At 40.6% G+C, this 25887-nt stretch overlaps 1 protein-coding gene across 3 annotated transcripts in view; it reads left to right on the plus strand.

Moving 5' to 3' along the window:
• KHDRBS3 (KH RNA binding domain containing, signal transduction associated 3) overlaps window positions 1-22738 on the plus strand; it is a 206013-nt gene extending 183275 nt beyond the window's left edge. For 2 of the 3 annotated variants that reach the window (XR_007918874.2, XR_007918873.2), the window contains 4 exons: window positions 14906-14964; window positions 16785-16934; window positions 18329-18382; window positions 21585-22738. Coding sequence is in view for 1 of the 3 variants with exons in the window: in XM_051844066.2 (XP_051700026.1) it covers window positions 14906-14964; window positions 16785-16876 (151 nt within the window). In the remaining 2 variants the exon portion in view is untranslated. Of the gene's footprint in view, window positions 1-14905; window positions 14965-16784; window positions 17401-18328; window positions 18383-21584 lie in introns of those variants that run through there. The other variant, XM_051844066.2, reaches the window with a different exon arrangement.
• The last annotated feature ends 3149 nt before the right edge of the window (window positions 22739-25887 follow it).

A 25887-nucleotide genomic window follows, 5' to 3' on the forward strand; every position in this document is an offset into this window, starting at 1 on the left:
CACTGTCTTCCCAGGTCACAGCAGAGAGCTGGACTGGAAGAGGAGCAACCGGGACTAGAACCAGCACCCATATGGGGTACTGGCGCCGCAGGCGGAGGATTAACCAGTGCGCCATGGCGCCAGCCCCTGTTTTGTTTTTGTTTCTTTCTTTTTTTAGAAATCTTTTATTTAATAAATACAAATTTCATAGATACAGCTTTTGGAATATAGCAATTCTTCCCCCCATATCTGCCCTCCCACTCCCACTCCAGTCCTACCTCCTTCTCCCTCTCCCATCCCATTCTTCATTAAGATTCATTTTTAATTATCTTTATATACAGAAGACAAACACTATACTAAGTAAAGATTTCAACAGTTTGCACTCACACAGACACACAAAGTATAATGTAATGTTGTTTGAAGACAAGTTTTACCATTAATTCTCATACTACAACATATTAAGTTGTGACTCCAGTTGTTGATTTAACAATTGACACTCTTATTTATGACATCAGTAATTACCCGAGGCTCTTGTCATGAGCTGCAAGGCTATGGAAGCCTCTTGAGTTCACAAACTCCATTGATTTTTAGACAAGGCCTAAGCAAAGTGGAAGTTCTCTCCTTCCTTCAGAGAAAAGTGCCTCCTTCTTTGATGGCCCCTTCTTTCCACTGGGGTCTCACTCACAGAAATCATTCATGTAGGTCATTTTTTGCCACAGTGTCTTGGCTTTCCATGACTAAAATGCTCTCATGGGCTTTTTAGCCAGATCAGAATGCCTTAAGGACTGATTCTGAGGCCAGAGTGCTGTTTAGGGCATTTGTCATTCTATGAGTCTGCTGTGTAGGCCTTCAGTTTTTGTTAGCTGAGCCTTTATTTAGACAGAGAGAGACATCCTCTAATTAAACCATAGGTTTAAACCTACAGTTTAAACCATCCTTTTAAATTTATTTAAATATTCAAACATTTGCAAATATATGATTTTTATTTTCTAAAACAAAAATTCAAACCTAAATTTATTTTTCTGTTTTCTAACATTGTTTGCAGTAGTAAATAATTCATACCAGTTAAGGAGCTAAAGTTATTCTAGCACTAAAACTGTTACTGATGATTGAGAAGAACCTGTATGTATATTTGTATTCCTATTATTTGTTTTTTTTTTAAGCTCATTTTCTCACCCAATTACTTTTCCTCTTAATACACTTTTGTTTTTAAAGATTTACTTATTTTACTTTGAAAGTCAGAGTTACACAGAGAGGAGAGGCAGAGAGAGAGAGAGGTCCTCCATCGCTGGTTTACTCTCCAATTGGCTGCAACAGCCGGAGCTGTGCCAACCCTAAGCCAAGAGCCAGGAGCTTCTTCTGGGTCTCCCATGAGGGTACTTGGGCCATCTTCTACTGTTTTCCCAGGCCATAGCAGAGAGCTGGATCGGAAGTGGAGCAGCCGGGTCTTGAACCGGAGCTCATAGGGGATGCTGGCACTGCAGGCAGCAGCTTTACCTGCTACGCTACAGCAGCAGCCCTGATGTATTTGAAATTTCATTTTCTCTGGGTTTTTCTTACTGTATTCAAGGAGGTAAGAGACAGCTTCCATTCTTGAGCTGCCTGCAGCCTCCCAGGGAAGAAAACAAAATCTGTTCCGTCTTGTTTTTCAATGGTAGGAACTTATTTACCTGAGCCATCACCTTCTGCCTCCCAGGGTCTCCATTAATGGGAAGTTAGAACTGGAGGCTGGAACTGGAATTGAACCCAGGCACTCTGATAGAGGAAATGGGCATCTTAGCCACGTGGTCAAATGCCTCCCTCAAGACAGGGATTTTTTAACCATGGTATCGTGTGACATATTGGGCTCTGTCTATGTGGCTGGCTGGTTAGTGGTGTCTCCCCCATCACTGCATAGACACAGAGACAATTCTGCAGATTAAAATAAACCAATCTACAGGTAAACGTTTATAATACTTGCCCTGCTGCCTCTTAAGATTTACTCTTGCCTTGTATTCTACGCCAGATATTTCTGACAGTTTAAGATTCTATGCCCCCTTTATACTCTAAACTAATGAATGCTACAAAATTTTTTAGTGTATATGGTTTATATCTGTTAATACTTACCATACAAGAAATTCAAAGAAACATTTTAAGTATTAATATAAAATAATAACTCATTGCTTGTTAATGTGATTACTTTTATGAAAAAAATTATCATTTTCCAAAAGAAATAGTAAGAATTGTGCCATTATGGATTTTCATACCTTCCTCTGCATTCGTCTAATGTGATATATTTTTTGGTTGCAGTAGTTTGAACAACAGATATGTGGTTAGAAAAGGAAAAATAGCCTTTTCAAATAATTAATGACTATTCTTTCAATACCATAACTTGGCAGATGACAGTTTCTTAAAAGTTAGCTGCAGTGTGGGCTCTGAAATATCTGTAGATTTTCATGCTCTGTTATGTTAAAATAGCTTTGTCTGTCTTGATACTTGATGGATTTTGTGACATCATGCTTGTATTCATTTAAAAAATGTTGGCTTATCAGCTCATGCACATTTTTTTCAGATGTGACACATTTCATTGTACAGTATCTAAAAGAATCACATTTGTGATCATCACTGATCTCAAACAAGAAGTATTGGCTTGCTATCAGCTTATACTGGCACATACTAGTTTTCCAAACTTGTAGCTTTTACTTAAAGGCTGAACTTTTATCATTGTTAACAAATACTGTCAGTTGTCTTGAAAATGGCAGGTCCTTTTTATTCTTCTTTGAGAATACTTCTATCAGATACCCAAATCTGAATAAGCATTGTGTATTGCCCATCATTCTCTCAAGTAAAAATGATATTATGTGAAAAGAGCAATCAGGTAAACTAACTAGGTAAACAAATACCAGGTGTTTTTCCTTGAGGTCACCAGTGTACTTCATTGTGCCCAAGAATTGCTGTGAGACTACTTTTCCTCTCAGCATATGAAATGATACAAGGCTATGTACTTGGGAAGCGGGATACACAGCAGACTCATAGAATGGCAGATGTCCTAAACAGCACTCTGGCCTCAGAATCTCAGAATCAGCCCTTAAGGCATTTGGATCTGGCTGAAGAGCCTATGAGAGTATTTTAGACATGAAAAGCCAAGACACTCTGGAAAAAACAACAACAACAACAACAACCACCACCTAAATGAAAGATCTCTGCGAGTGAGATCCCAGTAGAAAGAATGGGCCATCAAAGAAGGAGGTACCTTTCTCTGAAGGGAGGAGCGAACTTCCACTTTGACTATGACCTTGTCGAAATAAGATCGAAGTCAGTGAACTCAAAAGGCTTCCATGGCCTTGGCAACTCATGACAAGAGCCTAGGGAGATTACTGACACCATAAACAAGAGTGTCAAATTGTTAAGTCAACAATAGGAGTCACTGTGTACTTACTCCTTATGTGGGATCTCTGTCCTTAATGTGTTGTCCAATGTGAATTAATGCTATAACTAGTACTGAAACAGTATTGTACACTTTATGTTCTGTGTGGGTGCAAACTGATGAAATCTTTACTTAATATACACTAAATAGATCTTCTGTATATAAAGAGAATTGAAAATGAATCTTGATGCGAATGGAATGGGAGAGGGAGTCGGAGATGGGAAGGTTGCGGGTGGGAGGGAAGTTATGGGGGGCGGGGAGCCATTGTAATCCATAAACTGTACTTTGGAAATTTATATTTACTAAATAAAAGTGAAAAAAAAAGGCTGTGTACTTAACGGTTGAGATTTAAGGAGATCAGTAAGTTTTACTTCTACACAGGAGTCTTCTTAAGTGAAAATCACTTTGTTTTTAACTAGTACAGCTTTGTGTTGTTGCATTAATTTCTGACAAAGAACCACCACTTTTTAACATACAACATTTGGTGCAAATGTCATCACAGTGAAAAAGACAAGTAACATCTTAGTATTACTGGGAAAGTAGTTTTACTTTGATGGCCCTCTGGGAGTCTGCAGGCCACACTTGGTAAACCACTTCTCCAGGCCATTTTGGAGATGCAGTGTGAATGCTGTGGAATCCAGCAGCAATTCAAAGTCAAGTGAGATGTCCAGAATATTCTACACCTTGTGCATCCTTCCCAACAAGTGAATCATCCTCACATCATAAGTTCCTTGAGGCAGAAATGTCATGGTGGCTGCCTGCTGCTCACATAGGAAGCACTCTGAATGCCAGGTCACCTCACAGAACAAAACTTGCACTAACTCAGAATTCCCAAGAGGGACAAAATATTAGCAATCATGTATTCAATTTAAACACATTTAATGAAAGATAGAAGACAGGAATGAAGCAAAGTTACTATGATACCTTTCCCAGGTTGGATGACAATAGCTCCAGTAGCAACTCTGATTCACAAAAATCAAGGAAAGGCTAAAAAGCAACAAAGCCATGGTCAGAAGACAGGACCTTGTTATAGCTCTTTTTCTGTCCAACTTACACATCCTCATTCTGAAACTTACTAAATATCCTTCTGATGAAGTATTAGATTCATCAAATAACTGTTAGATAAGTAAGACTTTTATTGAAAACAGATTCGAAATGTTTTAGCCATTTACCATAAAGGATTTTAAATCTTGAGGAATCCATGACATGGGAAAATGAGATATTATCCCCAAAATTCATTTTAAATACTTTCATATATTGTCTATAAAAATTTTTGGTCTTTTGAGAATTATTTTTATTTATTTGAAAATTAGAGTGACAGAGACAGGGAGAAAAAGATCTTCCACCTACTCGTTCACTGCCCAAATGACCACAACAATTGGGGCCCGGCCAGACTGAAGCCAGGAGCCAGGAACTCCATCTGGTCTCCTATACAGGTGTCAGGCTCATGTACTTGGGCTATCTTCCACAGCTTTCCCAGGAATATTAGCAATGACGTGGATTGGAAGTACAGCAGCAAGGACTTGAGCCTGTGCTCTGGTATGGTACGCCAGCATTGCAGGAAGTGGCTTAACCTACTGCACCACAGTGCAGGCCCTGAATATAAAGTTTCTTAATGGTGTTTTTAAGAATTAAACCCCCTAAGTAGAATGGAAATGGTAGACTGGGACAGTCAGTCAGTAAGCAATTACCTGGGTTGTACATGTCTCGTTCTTCAGCTTTTCCTATCATGATAAGCATTTAGTCAATGTTGGATAAAATATTTTTATCACAGTGACTAATGATAAGATTTTAAAGGAACAGGATGAAATAATCATGGAAATTAGCTCTTCAGTATTAATGCAGTAGTGCAGAACTTAGTAATGACGTCTGAAGGGATTTACTGTTCTTCCTCTCCTCCAAAGAAAGTCATTTCACCAATAGTAAACAGACAGTACTGTTAGACACTCTTCACTGATGCATGGACAGAGTTTTCAGTGCCCATGTTCATATTAGTCTTCCAATCACCTTTTTGTTTTTGGAATACCATCATATATTAAGGATAAGTACTGTACATAACAAATGTGCATTAGATATGGTTCTCATTTTATCTTTTTTCTTACCTGTAAAATTAAATAATGTCTTCTTCAAGCACAGATTTTGAGAACTAAAGATTGTCTAAATGTGTTATAAATTAGAGGACTTTAAAAACATAAACAAAAATAAAATCAAGGAGATGGACTAAGAATATATACCTGTTCCATACAATCCCTCCTTAAAATCTCACATAGTAGCAGAAATGAGTTTGAAAAGATTTACTGAGAAAGAAGGAAATGAAACCAGTTCTATGAAAACAAAACAACAAACCCCCATTCAGGAGAAGAGTGTTAGAGTGTTCTGTGAAAGATATAATCCCAAATCAATTGCTGTGACCAAGGAGTACTAAGGGGCTCAGGGTGTTCTCATAATTGATAGAAAAACTGCCTTGGGAGCAACTAGGCTGGTCTGGTCTTGCTCCTGACTCAGTGGAGCTCGGAAGTACAAAGCAGTACTGTTTATTCCCAGATTAAAGGCATCACAACACAGGACTAAGCCTCTGGTAAAACCTCCCTCTGGGGGAATTAGGAACCCCCAAACGTAGAGTGTGCCCTTTTTCTGTTATCAACATCAGGAAACTATTTTATTTTTTTTTCACTTTTATTTAGTAAATATAAATTTCCAAAGTACAGTTTATGGATTACAATGTCTTCCCGCCCCCCATAACTTCCCTCCCACCCGCAACCTTCCCATCTCCGACTCCCTCTCCCATTCCATTCGCATCAAGATTCATTTTCAATTCTCTTTATATACAGAAGATCTATTTAGTGTATATTAAGTAAAGATTTCATCAGTTTGCACCCACACAGAACATAAAGTGTACAATACTGTTTCAGTACTAGTTATAGCATTAATTCACATTGGACAACACATTAAGGACAGAGATCCCACATAAGGAGTAAGTACACAGTGACTCCTATTGTTGACTTAACAATTTGACACTCTTGTTTATGGTATCAGTAATCTCCTTAGGCTCTTGTCATGAGTTGCCAAGGCCATGGAAGCCTTTTGAGTTCATTGACTTCGATCTTATTTCGACAAGGTCATAGTCAAAGTGGAAGTTCGCTCCTCCCTTCAGAGAAAGGTACCTCCTTCTTTGATGGCCCATTCTTTCTACTGGGATCTCACTCGCAGAGATCTTTCATTTAGGTGGTGGTGGTTGTTGTTGTTGTTGTTTTTTCCAGAGTGTCTTGGCTTTTCATGTCTAAAATACTCTCATAGACTCTTCAGCCAGATCCAAATGCCTTAAGGGCTGATTCTGAGATTCTGAGGCCAGAGTGCTGTTTAGGACATCTGCCATTCTATGAGTCTGCTGTGTATCCCGTTTCCCATGCTGGATTATTCTCTCCCTTTTTTATTCTATCAGTTAGTATTAGCAGACACTAGTCTTGTTTGTGTGATCCCTTTGACTCTTAGACCTATCAGTATGATCAATTGTGAACTGAAATTGATCACTTGGACTAGTGAGATGGCATTGGTATATGCAGCCTTGATGGGATTGTATTAGAATCCCCTGGCACATTTCTAACTCCACCATTTGGGGCAAGTCCGATTGAGGAAACTATTTTAAATAAGTGATAACATTCACAGACAAGCAAACTTTGAGAATCTTGAAAGCAGGAATTAACACACACCCATGATTTACAAGCCATGTAAGAAACTTCGACTCAGTAAACTGAGAACCCGACACCATGAGTGACAGCGCACATCAAATAGAGGATGATTATAAAGTAAGTAATAAATCTTCAAGTGAATAAGAATGGAAGGCATCCATAAAGGCCAAACAAGTTAGAATTGGGAATTAAGGAATTAATAGATGGCTAAGCAGGCCAATGAATAGTACTAAAGGGGAAGAACTGCATGATAGGAAATCTAGGAGATAAGAAAGATGGAGCCCAAACTTCAAAAGTAACTACACTGAGGTTTCCAGAAAGGGAAAACAAAGCAGATGAAGGAAAGTAGTGGGGCAGGCATTGTGGCCAGGGTTAAGCTGCTGCTTCCAGTTTGAGGCCTGGCTACTCCAGTTCCAATCCAGATTCCTGCTAATGTGCCTAACAAGGCCCCAGTGCTTGGATGCCTGCTGCCCATATTGAAGACCCAGAATGGAATTCCAGGCTCCTGACTCTGACTTGGCCCATGTCCATCTGGGAGATGTTACGAGAGATGAAAGATCTATGTCTCTCTGTCTCTGCCTTCCAAATAAATAAATAAATATTTTTAAAAGGGGCTTGGGGAGGAGAGAATACTTTTTAAAAATGGGACAAATCAAAGTAAAAAATGTGGATTATAATTCACATTGAAAAGGTATACCAAGTGCCAAAAAGATGTGATTGTCACAGGTTGTCAATTTGGGATAAAGAGAGAAGACATAAGGAAAGAAAAAAAAAATCTGTGTATAAACATACTTGTATAGATTTCTTGTCAAAAGGGTAAACTCCTGGCTTTTAGCATTTCAGAAACAGGTGCCCTGGTGTCTGGGCAAAAATCAGCTGTTATGTGAGACAGAGTTGACTTACAGCTTTGGTTTTTACTTGATCATCTTTGGATACCTCAGTAAGCTTTGAGAGCTTCATTTGTTTTGTATATAAAGGAAATAGAATAATACCTGCTTCACAGCATTGTCATAAATGAGATCATGTATACTTAAAATGTGTAACTATAGTTTTAATTATTTATAATAGTGAGTATAGATATATTCTGTAATTATATATTTGCCAGCAGCACCCTGAATATAGTAGGATTACTAGTAATTCCCCTTCTTCAGGAGTTCAGGCGCATCACAGTCTCTCTCCTCTTCCTCAAAGTCCCTCAACCACTCATGTGTCACCTTCATTGAATAGCCTCCTCCTTCTTACCTTCTTCCTACCACCAACAAAATTAGACTCTGATACCAGGGTCTCTACTTACTCCCTGTTCTATGGAGATGTATTTGTACGAGCTACTAAGAGGCAAGAGTTCACATCTTCTTTGTTTCTTTGAATCCTTATACATTTAGAATTGAGGTGGGTCAGGGAAATGCCTCTTGTTCAAGTTTACTCATTACTAACACTTTGTCTTTTCTAAACTGCCTGAACACACAGATTGGTTTGTTTTTGTTTTTGATAATTTTGTTGTAATCTATTCAGTCAGAGTATTTAATGTGTGGTGTGTGTGTGTGTGTGTGTGTGTGTGTATGTGTGAGTGAATAAAACAGACACAAATGCCTCCCTTGTAGGACTTAACGTTTTCATGAGAGAAAGTTAACAGTGAGCATAATGAATAGATTAGGGTGTATTTAGAAGGTGACAAATTGTGTGGAAAAAAGAAAATAGAGCAAGATAAAGTGGATCAGGTGTGCCAGGGTAGGGGATTGCAGTTTTCATCTCAGAAGATGTCTTGGATATGGCATCGTTTGAGCAGTCTTGAGGAAGGTAAAGTTAGCCATGAAGATGTTTGTAGGTAAAATTGTTCCAGGCAAATATTATAGCTGGTGAAAAGAATGGCTCTCAGCTTTCTGTCCTTAAAAAACAAAATAAAGTTAGTATCATCTGAGATGTAGAAAGACTTAGGTAATGAGATGAGAAGTTCCATGTAATTTTGGCCTTAGATTTGAGATGACTATTAGAAGTTGAAATGTTGAGCAGACACATAGGTGTAAAATGACCCTTGCAGAAATACCTGGTCTAGAGCTATAAATTTGGGAGAATTTTCTATTTAGATTACATTTCAAGTAAAGATTTGAGATAAACGTTTGTGCCAAGGGACCTGTTAGATAAAGCAGAAAAAAGTACCAGGCTCTGAACTGTGGACTGTTCCAGTTTTAAGAAGAAAGATGACTGGGTGACTGATAAGTAGTCAGTGAGACAGGAATGAAACCAGGAAGCAGAACATCCTGGAGGCCAAGAACAGAAAAGAATATCAGGGAAGAGGAAGGAGGTCAGTTGCATTAATTACTGATCGGTCACATAACATGAGGAACGAGAATTGATCCTTGAATTTAGTGAAGGATGAAGAGTATAAAAGTAGTAGAGGGGATGATTGCAATGGATTTGGAAGAATAATCAGTGTATTACCAGCAACGTAAAGAGAGGAAATAGTAGTCAGAATGTTTGGAACATGACACTGAATATGTAAGATCCTAGCGTGCATGGAAACTGAATGGTCAAAGGAGGCAAGATCAGTGGACTCTGAGAAAACTGAGACTCAGTGATTGAGAGGCCTGCTTGTTTAAATGATTATCTACTTATGTACAGAAATCACTAAGACTCAGCACATTGGTGCTGTTGGGAGACTCGCAGCCAGGTGTTGGTCCAGAAAAGTGAAACATAAAGATCTGAAAGTGAAGTGATGTGTCTGTCTTAAGGGTAGAGGAAAGAGTACAGTGACCCTTCTAGGCCCAGTGGTCCCTTAGCTTGGTAGATAATGAAAACATTGGAGAGAGCTGAGGGAAAAGGTTTGTCACTACAGTGAATCAACTTTCTGTTGGACAAGAAGGTTTCAAAGAGTTTGAGAATATACAGGGATTTTGCTAGATATGAAATTCTGTTGAATTTCATGAATTCCGTAGTGCACAGTGAAAGAGTTGCGGAGTTGGGTGGGGAATGAGGATGGGTGGGATGTGTGGAGTGTAGGCTTGCTGGAGAGGAAGACTAACCTCGTGATCTGGAGATGGAGAGTCAGATTCTCTGTCAGAGAGAGAGGCCCACTCTGGAGCTACTGAGGGAGGGGCTTCCACGTGTTCCCTTTTAGTGGAGGTCAGGAATATTCAGACTATAAATATTTTAATTTTTATTATTAACATTTTAATTTCTGTCTATAAATGAAGAGATTTTAATGTTTTTCCCTCTTCCCTGTATGTTGAGTTTTTAGTTTATCCTTGGGAAGTAGGACACATCTTTGGCTAATAGACATTTGAGGTGCACGAAATGAAATGCTGCAAAAGCAATTCAGATGGAACTGACAGGTATGAGAATGGGGCTCAGCTGTGCCCAGCTCCTCAGCTTGATGACAGTCTTGCAATAAATAATCAGAAACTGGGTGAACTGATAGCAAATGTCAGTTTAAAGTTTTCACTTGTCAAAACTGAGACTGTCATATCACCAAACCATTGCTGGACCAAATTATGCTACCTGTTATCTTTTTGTTCATTGGAAAGCATTCTTCACCTCCATTTTTTTATCCGTAGCTGTGCTTCACAGACAAATTCCCAATCTGTACTGATGTTTATTACTGCTTACTTCATTTAATAAAGGAGGCTTAGTTTGGTCAGAAAGCAATTGTTAGACTCTTCTGTGTATCAGTCCTTTAGCTGTCCTTTCTGATTTCAACTTAAACAATCGAGAACCATCTCAAAGAAATTCCTTTTCAGTTGTATGAGGTGGTCACTCTCACTTTATCCTTGTGACAGAGATAAAATTCTCAAGAACTCGGTGCCTGAGCTGTGGCGTAGTAAGCTAACCTTCCGCCTGTGGTGCCAGAATCCCATGTGGGCACCAGTTTGTGTCCCAGCTACTCCTCTTCTGATCCAACTCTCTGCTTATGGCCTGGAAAAGCAGTAGACAGTGGCCCAAGTGGTAGGGCCGATGCACCCGCATGGGAGACCCAGATGAAGCTCCCAGTTTCACCCCTACCATTGCAGCCATTTAGTAAATGAACCAGTGGATGAAAACCCTCTCTGTCTGTCTGTCTGTCTGTCTCTCTCTCTCTCTGTCTGTCTCTGTAACTCTGCCTTTCAAATAATAAATCAAATCTTTAAAAAAAAAAAAAAACTCAAGAACCTCAAGGTTTTTTCCAAGGAACCATTATGTTGTTACTTGTGACCTTTGAAAGAAGACTGAGGTTAATTTAATTTAGTACTGAGTTTTTAAGAAGTGTTAGCCAAGGCCGGCGCCATGGCTCACTAGGCTAATCCTCCGCCTAGCGGCGCCGGCACACCGGGTTCTAGTCCTGGTCGGGGCGCTGGATTCTGTCCCAGTTGCCCCTCTTCCAGGCCAGCCCTCTGCTGTGGCCAGGGAGTGCAGTGGAGGATGGCCCAGGTGCTTGGGCCCTGCACCCCATGGGAGACCAGGAACAGCACCTGGCTCCTGGCTCCTGCCATCGGATCAGCGCGGTGCGCCGGCCGCAGCGCGCCAGCCGCGGCGGCCATTGGAGGGTGAACCAACGGCAAAAGGAAGACCTTTCTCTCTGTCTCTCTCACTGTCCACTCTGCCTGTCAAAAAATAAATAAATAAATAAATAAATAAATAAAATTTAAAAGAAGTGTTAGCCAATTTATTTTTAGCAAAAAGAGAAGTTATTTTGACTAGTTTAAGGCCAGATTCTATGAATGAGCCATTGTGTGTATGTTAGAGCTTCAAGGAACTCCACGCAGCATGTGGATCAGCCCTTGGCCAGACAGAGGAACAGCAGGATCCAGCCAGAATAGTGACTCTATCAAGATGCACTGCAGGCAAAGGCTCTTGTTTAGAAGATGTGTGGACTGTTGACACTGTTATGTATATCAAAGGTTTGAGTCTGATTGTTCTCAAGACAAGGAAACCATTCTACTTTAATAGCATTCTATCTTTGAAGCTACAATATCTTAAGTAGGAAAACCATATTTGTTTCACTGTTTTTATGTTGGATATATGGTCTGTTTTGAATATGAAAATTTCTCCTTTTTTCAGCAAGTCCTTCTTTTCTTCTCATCTTAAATGTATATTATGCCTTGAGGGAAAGATTGACCTACAGAAAGGGGGGGGGGGGGGAGAATTGAGGCCAAAGAGAAGTAAGGCAGTTAGAGGTCACTGTAATCATGTGGCAGTGAGTTCCGCTTGGACCCTGGCTTGTTTCTTAGCATGAGACGGGGTATAGGTGCTCCACAAGGACCAACCCAGAGGCATTCTGGAAGATCAGCAACATATGTGAGAGTAAAGCAGGACCCTCCCTCGCAGGTACCTGCCATGGTGAGCAGGTCACATCTTTGGTATGAGTAGGTGCCACCACTTAGAAGTGTGTGACCCTGGGCACGTGGTATAACCTGTCTGAGCCATACTGCCGCGGCAGCATGGAGATGTTTTCACAGCACGTGAGGTCACACACATGAGGTGCTGCTGATGCGGCAGCGATGGGCTCACAGTAGCTCCTTTCCTCTTACACCTCCTTTTTGTCTTCCAGATTCTCTAGGAATCCAGCCCTGAGTTTGAAGACCATTTTTTAAGACTCTGTAGCTGTATATGTGCCTCTGGAAAGATTACACACTGCCATGTCATATCAGTCAGCTCTAGAAGTGACTGTTTTGTTCCTGGGAAGCATTTAAAAGGGCCAGTGAGACTAACAGCACATTTCAGAGAGCTTATGTTTTACAGAGAGCTCATATCATAACCAGTATTTTATACTCTTTTCAATCAACTCGATTAAACCAGGATAACAAAGTGTAGCTTATATTCTGCATAGAGAGGAAATTCTGGCCCAAGTATTTTATCAATACTTACTATTCTATATGAAGAACTACTTGCAGCTACTCAGATTTTTCAGCCTGTTTCCTGCCTCCATGCTTGCGTCTGCTGCTCCTTCTGATGGAAGGCCCTTATTGCCACTGCTTCTGCCCATCCCTTTTCAGCCCTTCTCCACCTTCATCCTCCTGGTCTTTTAGAGTGCTCCTCAGCAGGACATTCTCAGGAAGCTACTCGTGACACACCAGAGTGATGGAGGTACCCTTCTCCATATACCCAGTCAGTCAACACATGTAATGGAAGCGTCTGTTAAGGCCAAGAGGGTGAGAAATAGTGAAAACATACTGTAGGGGAAACTGGCCTAACCCTGGGCAATTGTGAGAGTTCTCTCTGGAAGTGACAGTTAAGCTAAAAACATAGGAAATAGCTCAGAGGAGGGGAGAGGAGCATGTCTGGTAGCAAATGTGAAGACTCATCCCCATACATGTGACACAAAAAGGAGCACAGCTCCATTGCTTATGTTTTTATCAAAGGAATTGCTTACTGTACCGTGGTCATTGCATCTGATGATTGGTCTCTGGTGTCATATACCTGAGAAAGCAAACAAGGGTGAGAACCAGGTGTGGGTGTAGCTAACACGTGCGACCTTTGCAGTCAGATAGATTCAGCTCTCCTGTTCTCAATGAGATTTTAAGCAGACTTAGGCTTTATTATGTGTAATATCCTTATCTACAAAATGGGTATGACAGTTACAGTTACCTTGGGCTGGAGCTATTGTGATAACTCTAGGAGCCATCTCAGCAGCTAGCGTATGGTAGGCAGTTGCCACATGGATTTTATTCTTGTGACTCCCCAAGGTGTTACATAGCTGAGCTTGGTCATTTCCCATTTTGATTGATTGTATGGAGTTGGAATGCTGGGATGTTTTATTTCCACAACAGGCTAAGATAATTTCAGGACTGTTATTTCCTTACAAAATTAAGTAGAGTGGGAAAGAGGAAAGCCTGAGAGGGCAAGTAGAAGCTCGTCTTCAAATACTCAAGATGCTTATGGTTTGATAGCCTAGGTTTTTCCATAGGTCTGATCCCATAAAAATTATGCATACTTAAGATATATTGTGTATATGTAGCCTGTTTTACACTATCTGCAAAGTTGCAGTAGTAACATGCTTTCTCCTGCCTTCTGTCTCAAGGATGTTGGAGTATAGATTGCCAATGCTTTGAAAAGCTTCTCTGCCCTCTGACTTTTAAACAGATCATCTGTCAGCCCTCCTGCTGCACTTGGTCACTGGGGCAGTGTTGGTGTGGTCCACCACTTCCTGATGGCAGTGCAGTAGTGCTGCAGAACCGTGTGCATCTCTACGCTTGTTCTTGACGTGTTGTCCAGGGCTCACAGTTCACACAGCGCCAACTTCTCTGGTGGGAATGGGCTTAAGCAGAAATAAAGTCCCTGTGGTTAACTTTCTTTTTTTTTAACGAATGCATTTTTCACAGGTACTACTTTAGGAATATAGTGGTTCTTTCCCCCATACTCACCCTCTCACCCTGACTCAAATCCCACTTCCTACTCCCTCTCCCATCCATAAGTAAGAGTGTTACTTGTTAAAGGAACAACAGAAGTCACTGTGGTTGACTTTCCATCTGTTGGGAAGGAGTGATGTTTGCTGCCTCCTCCACTCCCGTAGTACCTGGCACAATCCCGCCCCAGTCACTGGCATGCATTCTAGCATTGTGTACACACACACTCCCAGAACAAGTTCTGTCTTTATATTCTCACATGCAATTTAGGGTCTTACCATGAGTTCCTTAAAGTGTTGTTTGAAGATTCAGATATAATTATGTATTAAAATGGGGGAATTAAGGAGAGAGGCTTTTGATAACCATGAAGTGTAAGGCTTTTGTCTTAAGGCTCTGTCATCTTAGTAGAGATTTGTTTTTAGCCCTGCTTTTTGTTAGTTGTCTTTAAGTTTCAGAATACATTTTAAACTCACAGCCAGATCATTTTGTCCTATGTTTCCTTTTATTCAATACAGTGGTGCTGATTACTATGATTATGGACACGGGCTCAGTGAGGAGACCTACGATTCCTATGGTGAGTGACTGGTCACAGCAACCTCATATGGAGAGGGGGAGTGGCCACAGAAAGACCTTGAAGGTCTTAATTGGAGGAAAAATTTAAAAAGTCACTTTGCCTGTGAAATAGCAGCTTTCTCTGCATTCATTTGTGCATATCTTGGCTATTTCCAGAGGCTTCTTTACTATTTAATATTTAGAGAGTACTAAAGATTTGCAGAAAATTGCATGGGTTAAGATACTGAATTAGATTTTCTGTTTGGGTTGATTGCCATGTGCTGATTTTTCTCATTCATGGACAGTTTGGCAAACTGCATATACTTGATAGCATGGGTCTTTTTGAAGTGTCTTTGCTTCTTGACAGTAAAAGGAAATGAAACCATTGAGACTGCAGCTCTTAAGTGATTCTCCTACTTCTTTATGTTTTAACTCATTCTCAATCTCAAATCTTCTGAAAAAAATTACACAGCGAGTCATCCCATAAAGGTTTAAAAAAGCACTGAGCCAGCGAGGAGATGCAGGGGTCTGTGGGGCTTCAGGGAGGCAACCAGACCCCTCATAATTCAGTGGGACCTGATAGAGATGCTGGAGAGCCCATGTCCAAAGTCTGAATATGCCGAAGGATGACAGATTTAATTAAAAGAGTTGGCAGCAGCAACATAATGATGGTAAGAAGCACCTTTGCTGCAGGGCAAAGAGATCAGAGAACACGAAGCTTCAATCAGTTGCAAAGCTATGATGAGTGTGTAGTACGCAGTACAAGTGAGTCAGGACTGTGGTTAATGGATGTTATGACATTTCTCTGAACATAACTGAAAAACCATTTTCCAGGGTTCCTTTTGAAGTGTATTTTGTTATATCACCTGCCTGAACACATGATGACCATATCTTGGTTTTTCTTTTTTTTTTCTTTTTTCTTTTTTGGTTATTCGTAACAAACACTTAAGAGAAATACATTGGCTTACTGAAAGCTATCTACTTAAATTGATGCAAGTTAGCTTGAGGGAATGACGTTGATTGCATGTTTGTATCAAAAAAAAGAGGTCATTTTAAGCATTTTTCCTTCACAGCTTTTTAAATTGGTCTCTGTGGACACATGGCTTTTAAATTGCTGTATGTTGCAGCAGGGATGTTAACTGTTTGCTGTCAGAGACCTGTAGGTAACTCGTTGGAAGTCCTGAAGCTGAACAGCTGTTTAATGTCAGAAGATAAAGATGGGATATCCTTTGTTACCAATACCATTGTCCAGTACGGGTTTAGTTATAATGACTGAAATTTCACGTTGTATCATTTAGTTTATTTCATATTCCTGAAGTGTTCTTGATGTGAATTTTTACCCAGTGCAAATTTCTATAAAAGGGCCTATGAAGAGTGAGACAATATATCTTTTTCTCACTTTGCCCATTCCCCCTTTTGCGCTTAATCCTTTTATCCTCACAGATTTTTATCCATGTTTTTCTTTGTTTTTGCGATAAGGAACAATCTAAGTGATTTGTCTCCCTTCTGTTAATATTTACCGAAAGGCGGTCCAGTTGGTTGAGTGAGCTTTTGAACTTTTATTAAGAGTAACCAAAGTTCTTGCAAAGATGATTACCATTCAAGATACAAAAATTGCCTTTTTTCCCGTGTTGGTAGGTTTCATTAGTGAGGCCGGCATGTTCCATTGTGTTTGTAAATTTTTTTTAATTTCTTGTTTGTTTTTTTTTTTTTAATATATCAGGGATGCATATATATTTAAATACAACATCTACCATTGGTTCAATATTGTTATATTCTAAAATATGAAGCCAGTGACAGCCATGGCAATGATGTAATTGTGATTCCTCTTACTAATTTTAGGGCAAGAGGAGTGGACTAACTCAAGACACAAGGCACCTTCAGCGAGGACAGCGAAGGGAGTCTACAGAGACCAGCCATATGGCAGATACTGATTGTACTGTCTGATGTTGTGAAATAGCCAATCTCCACCAGTCCTGTATACTGTTCAAAGTAATTTTTTTCTATGAACAATCCCTTTTTAAATAAATCAAAATGCTTAAAATCTGAATGGATGGAACTTAAAACTACTTTGTTGAAACATCAACCTGGGCAGAAAAAAAAAGACATGTAAAATTTTGTTATTTCCACTCTGTATATGAAAAAATAGGTCATCAAAAGGAGAAAAAATAACTTTGATTAACTAGTGTTAAACAAAAAAATAGGTTTACTAAATATGTTAATCCATTCTTTTAACATAAGCCTCACCTTTTATTTTAAAGGTTTCCATAGAATTTAGTTATTTTATCTTTCAGCAATATGCTAGTTCTTTTTTTTTCTCTTGCCAACATGCGTAAAAAGGGAAGCCAATTACAAGTGCAAATAATGTGGTATTCTTTTGTAACTAAAGTCTTGAAATGTTCTGTAGTGTTAAGCAAAGTCCTATCTTGCTTGATACTAAATAAACTTTTGAAAGAAATCTCGTGTGTGTGAGCTAACAATTTCATGTTTTTCTTATTTAAAAAGGCTTTCATAAATAGTTGTAAACAGGGAAAGAATTCATTTAACAATGCTTGTCATAACAGGGTCACACTAAACATTGTACAACTTATTTTAAAAATGGTATAAAATTAAATGTACCATTATATACTCACCGTAGATTTAAATGCTGTTTAAAGAGTCCAAATGTTATCAAGCTGCTTGAGTGGCACGTTAAAACTACGCAAAACCAAATCTTGGTTAAAAACTGGTTTTAAAAATAACTACTGGATTTTCTGAAAAAGATGTGATCAGTTTTCATCTTGTTGAGCATTTTTTCACTAGTGCAACTTTGGATTTTTTATGAGAATTTTGGTACCTTAATGAACACCTCGCTCCATGCTGGAAGCAATAAGCACAAAGCTTTTAAAGACATTCTGACTTGACTAATTGAGGTCGCACTCGCCAAGGCTGAGGATGTGTAACCCTTAAACGGTCTTCATTTTCAAAGGTAAATAAATCAAATAAGATTTTAATCTCAATTAATTTATCTTAATATAAATAATAAAGCTAGGGAGATTACAACTTAGCAAGTTTCATTATCCATTTTAGAAAAGTTTTAAGATCACCTAAATTCTCATTTTAAAAAGTTTAATTTGTTTTAGTAATCTAAAAAGCCTTAGTTTAGTCAGTTTAATTGGGGCCAATTATTCCCTATTAAACAAATGTAAAACCTCATAACTAGTTATTTGTAATACATTATTTGGTTAGTAATTGAGGGCACTTCTTAAAACTGACAAATATTTAATAAAGTTATTTAATCATTTTGCTTAAGTTTTGTTTTAAGTGTAGATTATATAAAATGTTTAATTTTTGTTTCTTGAGGGATCGCCTTCCATTTTGAGTAAAATGATCTTTTCTTTTGCTAGGAGACATCTGTCGTCTTGGAATGTGGGAGGAACTGGTGCACACCTGGAAGGAAGGTGAGTGCCTGTTTATACCCGGAAGCTTGCTCACCGGGCAAGATGAAGGCATCGAAGTCACCGGGAAGTTTTCCCACACTGGTTCCCTGCTGCCGGTTCTGGTGAAGGTGGCAGATTAAGTCTTCAGGTCAGAAAAAGAGCTTCTTGAATGTAAACAAATCAGACTCAGTCAACTTTATTAGAGTTGCAGCAGTTGGAGGCTCATGTCATCACAATATTTAAATATGTGAGTTACTTTCTTAAATAAAAATAGTCAACATGAAAAAGTTTTCAGAATTATTACATAGAAGAAGTAGTTTCCCATACTTAATGCTTTCCATATGTGTATGCACACACACACACAAAGCTACACAAATAAACATTAAATTGCTGACTTTAATTATCTCAGTTTTGTTTAAATATGGTTTTTTGTGCTTATGCACTTCGTGAAATAAATTATTACTTTTCTAAAATAAATGTACAATGTATTTTGGAAAATCATTCAAACATTTTTAAAAATCTAGGGATCTGTGAAGGAAAGGTATCACTGATTTGATCTCACTTTCAGATATTCTTACTTTGTCCTAACCCATCAAAAACCACTATTTAGGTCTTGATCTGCCAGAGTCTGTCTTCAAGTGTTTGTGTTTGAGCTGTGCCACTTAACTGTGTGCACTGTGCTCACTTAATGCAGTTCCCAGTTCCTGAACTAGGTAGGACCCTGCAAACCCAGAGGTGGGTAAGTGAGCAGACACCACTGCCACGTCTGCAGGACGTGCAGTGCTAACCTGAAGCTAGGTCTCTGCTCTGCTTGTTCAAATGTTTTCTCCTCAAGTTCAAGACTTTAGGTCCTTTAAAGGCAAAAACCATGTCTTTTTTGACTTGTACCCCAAAATCTTAGAGTACATCTTAGCCTGGTACAAAGATACAGGAAGAGCTAACGAGGTATTAGGTGAGGAACAACGAGTGAAATAATGAAATCATTCTCGAAACACTGACACTGCGCAGTTTGTTTTCTCAGCGGAGCTGAGATCCATGCTGCCTTAACCAGCAGCTGTTTCTGTGGGGAATGCAAAGCTGGACAGCCAGAATCCGTCTTTGTTTCGTAGGCAGTAGTGTGCTTGCACAAAATCTAAAACTTCCCAAGTGTACGGTACCTCCAGATACCCGTCGGTTCCTAGAACTTTCGATGTATCTTTGCAGAGATAATCTGTGCTTAGGCGCACACACACCCCTATCAAGACTATTCTTATGTACAAAACTTTATGCTGTTTTCTCTCCTACTTGTTTCACTTCAGACTGAATAATATATGTTGGAGTTTATTTTCTATTATTTTTAATATAAGGCTATATTTTATTAGCTGAATAATATTTGTGTGAATGATCCATTATGTAAACAACTGCTGACAAACATGTAGTTTGTTTCCAGTATTTTTTCCTCATTAAAGACAGTGCTAAGAAAAAAACAGGCTTATTTTTCTGTTTTTGCGCATATATGTGTGTGTGTGCCTGCTTGCGCACACAATGAATTTCTTAGAGCAGATTTACCAAGTCATTACATTTCTATAGATGTTAACTCTTGTTCCCCATGGAAGTCATGGTGTATCTTAATACGCTTTTCTGACGGAAGCTTAAATTCTAAATGCAGTTAACATGTCACACAGATGAGTTACCTGCTGGAAAGTGGCATTGAAATGGTATTCTGTACACTGCACAGTGTTGGCACGTGGTTGGCTTGATGCCCAGGGGACACAGGGTGTGTCAGGTCCAGCACAGACACTTCCAGCTGCTCATCTCTGTGTCTTTACCAGGGAGAACACAAAGTTTCCGACTCTTACTCTGACTTGTGCTGGTGGCTTCTCACTGGCAGAACCTATTTATGTTAGCAGGTAACAGGGGCTGGCCTGTCACATGCAGGCTTCATGCTAAGCACTGGGATACCCTGAGTAGACAGACAGCTTTTGTTCTGAGGGGCCCTCTCCTCTTTGGAAGAAACAGAGCACTTTTCTGTGCCAACAGTTTTCTTCCCCAGCTCCTTCACCCGAGAGTCCCTCTTTTCTCGGCCTGCGAGTCCTGCTCATAGCACTCAGTTGGCAGATAACTAATCCTGAACTGCTGCTCACATGTGGTTGTCCTCTATCCCGGGGTCACAAACGAGGCTGCTCTATCTTAGAAACCTTTTAAGCACTGGCTCACAAGCTATTCAAAACATGTTCATTGGTTACTTAAAGATCAGTAGATTTGCTTTATTTGAAGTTCAACTTTTTTAAGTGTTAGCCTTAACTTCATTTGCATCTTATTGATCCTAGCAACCCTGATGCTTCATGCAGGGGACAGAGATGACTCTGCAGTCATGAAAGGCTGGTAAAGGCAGAGTTCACACAGGGAAAAGTGGTGGACTTGGTCTGGGAATGACGGGGGGAGATGAAACCTGGAAGGGGTCTACAAAGCCAAAATCTTACAAGCAGGCAGGGAGAAGGAAAACGTAGACCTAATAGACTGGCCAAGTTCTGGAAACCACTGTGTGCTGGGAACATCTATGCAGTAGCTAGAAAACAGGGTGCCAGAAGACAGGTGCAGGGAGACACATCTGGTAGGAAGGGGCTAGCTCCCGGGAGCCATGACAGGCACCAGGTTGCTTGCAGCTGTGTTGAATGGATGAGCGATCCCTTAGGGTGAGGCAGATGTAGACAGAGGCAAGAAAAGTGAACTGGCAATGGCTGCTTTCACCACTGTGATTAGGTTTTTCCTTTGATCACCACACAGATTTTGAAGAAACAAAATTTTGTTATGTATAAGCATATCAGCATTTCTGGGGTCTGTCAATTAAAAAATGTTAAGAATATATCAGTTGCTTATCAGATGACAAGAATGCAAGGACTGCGCCAGCATGGACCCATAGGAGCTCGCTTCATGTCTAAACATTAGAAGTTTCACAGAAGACAAGGCATTGCCATTCTGAGATCTAACCCAAAAATTCCCATATTACTTAGTATTTTGATCTTGATGCTAAGTGGAATTAATAATTTTTCTGTCTGCAGAACACAAATATGTTGTCTTTACTTTTAATAATTCTATTTTGCATTATTTTCCATATAAAATATGTTCATTAGATTTCTACTTACCTGATTCCTCTGCCTAGATCCTACCACTCCTAACACATCCTATAATTATTATTAGTTCCTTGGTATATACAAATATATTTCATTTTCCTCTCTTTCAGGAATGTGCCCTCTGTTTATGGACTTCTTAAGAATAGTCACCTCACCAGCGTGCCTAGTCAGTAAAGAATCTACTTGGGACCTTGAAAATCATCTTAGTTTAATTTTTTTTCCAACCAAATTTGTGTTCTGTGAAATGTTTTTATAAAATGGTATGTATTTCAATTTGGAAATCCTGTTTTTGAAAAAAAAAATTTTATTGTCTCCTAATAACAAAAGACAATGATTTGTGTAATAATTAATAAAAACTGCCCACTGTGCCCATCAGAGGTCTTCCACTCCACTAGAAAGTGAGAAAAAAAATCTGTTTATGTCAGCACAACTTTTTAGTGTTATACACTTGAGAACCAACTACAGGTGCAACTCACTGCAAGAAATCAAGGTTCTTCTACACCTTTTCTCATTTGTCCATCTCCAATAAACACAAAAGTGTAAAGCAGAATATGCTGTCACCTAAAGGATTAATTATAGAGGTTTTCTTCAAGAAGCAAAATGATATGGGATAGCAGCCTGATTTTTCATGCCTCCCTGTAATTTGTCACGGCACATAAAGGTCGTAATCCCTGCAGACGGTATTGTTCTGTTTGTTCTCTTTTCCTCATTTACTCTAAATCACACGTTGTGAACTAAATTCAGTTTGCCTCAGGAGGATGTGTTTCATTTCTTTGGCTGGAAGCTCACCCGTATTTCCCACTCTTGGAATGTCAAGAACAGTCCTACCCATTGTTTTGTCACTTTCTTACCTTAAAGAGACATTTCCTCAAGGCATTTACTTTTTACAGTGAACCACGTCTGGAACATTGTGTTAACCATAGAATAACACTGAATAGTTTAGCTTTTGCCTATCTTCTTATGGTAGATCTTAAAAACAGCTGAATACATGTTTCCCTATCCCAGAAATGCATGGACTATAAACCGGCATGTTAAAACAGCGGTGAGCAGGAGCACCAGGCTCACGAAGGCTGTGTGTGGGCAGTTGAGGGACAACTCAGAGAACACTTCTGTTTGGAATTAATTTTAAATGAACAGAAACTTTAGAAAAAAGCCAGAGTGTGGTAAATGGAAAAGAATTTGAACTCTGTTTTTGTTTGCATCCTTTCCACCTGCTGAGTCACTGATAAAATTGTAAGCCTACAAGTAAAATCCCATCCAGTCATCTTAGATTCTACTTGATCTCATTCTTACTGTAGTTTTGACCTCCTGTCTCACTTCCTGCATTACTTAATTCATTAAAATCATGCATTGAGAGCCTCCTGGGCATTTTGCTGCATGATAGAAGGCAGAGAACAAAACAAAGGAAGTCCAACCTGGAGAGACATACATTCAAGTGGTGGGGAGGCAGGCCATCAGGAACAGTTGACACTGTCCAGAAGTGAGATGGGGACAGCGCTCCGCAGGCCACTAGAGCACAGTATTGGAGGGTTAGACTTTAATTTGGGTGACTGAGGTATAGTAAGGTGTTGTTTTAACAGAGACCAAGAGAAGTAGTGAGATGTTTTCCAAAGATCCTGAGGTGGGAGCACCCTTCCCTCCTTAGGTACTCGAGGAAGAATTGGATGCCAGTGTAGAAGTAATGGAGTGAGCAAGAGTCTAACAACAATAACATGAGATCGGGAGCTGCCTGGAGGCCAGAGCCTGTAGGAGCAGCTTTGAGCTTTCCTTTAAGCTTTGCAGGATGAGGTGTGAGAAGGTCCTCTGGTTGTGCCAGGATCACTGTAGTGAGCACAGTGGCAAGAGTCAGTTGAAGCCGTATAATGAAGATACAGAGACGTGAGCATGGTCCAGGGTACTGAGAACAAGCAAGACTTGTAAAGTAGACCCGAGAAGACTTAGTGCACCAGTTGTGAAATGCAGAAAATGAAAAGTTAGGGGATGCAGAGATTTTGTTCTAGAGCCACTGGGGAAATACCCTCTTTGCAAAGTGGGAAGGTTATATGAGACACAGGTTATGTGTTCAGTTCGAGATGCAGACCAGGAGGAGGGAGATTTCAGCTGAAGAAAGCCACCAGAATATAAATGTCCTCTAACTTTATTTTTTTAATATTTTATTTATTTGAGAGGTAAAGTTACAGATAGTGAGAGGGAGAGACAGAGAGAAAGGTCTTGCATCAGCTGGTTCACTCCCCAGATGGCTATAACAGCTAGAGCTGAGCCATCTGAAGCCAGGAGCCATGTGCAGGGGCCCCCAAGCACTTTGGGCCATCTTCTCCTGCTTTCCCAGGCCATAGCAGAGAGCTGGCTCAGGAGCAGCCGGGACTAGAACCAGTGCCCGCATGGGATGTTGGTGCCATAGGCAGAAGATTAACCTGTGCCACAGCACCGGCCCCTCCTTTAACTTGAAAGCTATACTGTGAGGGGTGGTCATAACAAATATGTAGAATGTCACAACGGATATAGAGGTCGCTGAGCTACAGAGGAACCAACATGGGACGGGGAGAAGAAATCCGAGAGGAACACTCTGGAAGGAGTCTGAAGAAAGGCTTGTGAGGAAAGGGGACACCATCCTCTTGCAGGTGATGACTGCAGAGGTCAGTGGTGGACCTGGTTCATTTCTGGATGGAAGGCATGGGGCAGATTCAAGAAAGAATGACAGGAGAGATTAGCTCAGTCAACTCTATGGGGCTCTTTAAGGAGTTATTGAGGGTTGTGGAGTTGATAGGAAAAACTGGAGAGTGGAGGAGAGAAGAGTTGTTGGAGGCATGTCCGTGAGCCAGTGAGGACATTCCACACAGGCACTGACCTCAGCGTCATGAACACACACCATGAGTGGGTGCAGAGGCGCAGAGGTGGGTGGGCGGGACAGGAGACCGTGGAGTGTATATGCACCATGTCAGCAGGTCTTCCTGTCTCATGGGTGTCCTGATGCTTTCTCAGCCTACAGGCTGCTCTACTGCCAGCTGAGTAGTACAGCCAATTGTTGTACATGTTACGTATTGGTCAACATTATTAGGTTCTCCCCTCAGCATCCAGTTCAACTGGCAGATTCCTCAGCTTATCACCACTAACGGTTTGGCTCCTACCTGCATCTCTAGCCCTAAATTCCCATGGTGGAAAATTACCAGGTTACTCTAACTTTTGTGTCAGCCTGGCATTGCCATCCATTGTCTTACGCAGGATTTCCAGCTGAGACATGAGCATTCTGAGATTCATGTTACCTGGCTCTTGATCTGAATTAAATCTGTTTGAGTTGACTTTGGTGAGAGAAGGAATGTGCTGCCTTTCACTGCCGGGTACAGAGAAAGGGTCCAGGATTCTCTTGGCCTCTGTTAACAAGGGGAAGCGAAAGGAAAAGGGGTCTCCTAATTGCTCCTGGCCAGGTTTGGGAGTGCCAGCTCTCATAAGGTCTCTGCTGTTAAACCCCTGGACTCTGCTGGCATGGTGTGGGGCATGGGCCTCCTTGCGGGGCGGAATCCTGACCTTCCCCTCTGCCTTTCTGACCCCATCCCAACCAGGAGGGAGCCAGGTGGGGATGGAGGTCAGAGTTCCCTACCAACTTCACAGGGGTGCCATCGCCACCAGGTAGACATGAACCTCCCGACTCTCAGCCGCACTCACATGTGTTCATCACTGAGAACTGCGTGTAGCCTGCCGCAGGTTGGGGACTGGATCTTCCCACTTCCTTTTAAACCCTGAACCTCACTGAATGGCTTCCTCTAACCCCATGTCTCCCACCTTTCTCAGGACTTGGTAGATAGAATGATATATTTACTACTCACGGGAGTTAAGTGGAGGTGACCCAGAGCTACCCAGTCCTGCTGAGCTGCCCAAAAGCTGAGGGAAATCACTCTGTACACAAACAGTCCATTCATGGCACAGCAATTTAAAGATGACAACCAAGAGTCTAGCCAGGACACTGGCATCCCCATTTCAGAGTCCCTGGGTGCAATTCCCAAACCCTCAAGAGCTGGGCTACTGCCATTCACCTGGGAGACCTAGATTGTGTTCCCAGCTTCCAGCTTTGGCCTTGGCCCAGCCCCTGCCATTACAGGCCTCCTCCCTCTTCCTCTGAATCTACAGTAACTAAAATCTTAACAGTCCAGAAACCCCTATAATACACACATGTGCCTAATCACATTGTATTAGCCATTGGCTTTCTTTGCAGCCCTAGTCTTAGTCCTTTTGGACTGTATAACAAAGTGCCTTATGCTTGGTCATTGTGGACTACAGAAGGGTACTGCTCACATTCTGGAGGATGGGGAGCCAAGAACAAGACACTGGCGGAGTGTGGTGAGGCTGTCCGTGCCTCATCGATGGCACCTTCTGTGTGACCTCACATGGCTGAAGGGGACAGAGGAGCTCCTCTTA

This window comes from Oryctolagus cuniculus, chromosome 6 (genome assembly GCF_964237555.1).
Source record: "Oryctolagus cuniculus chromosome 6, mOryCun1.1, whole genome shotgun sequence".
NCBI lineage: Eukaryota > Metazoa > Chordata > Mammalia > Lagomorpha > Leporidae > Oryctolagus > Oryctolagus cuniculus.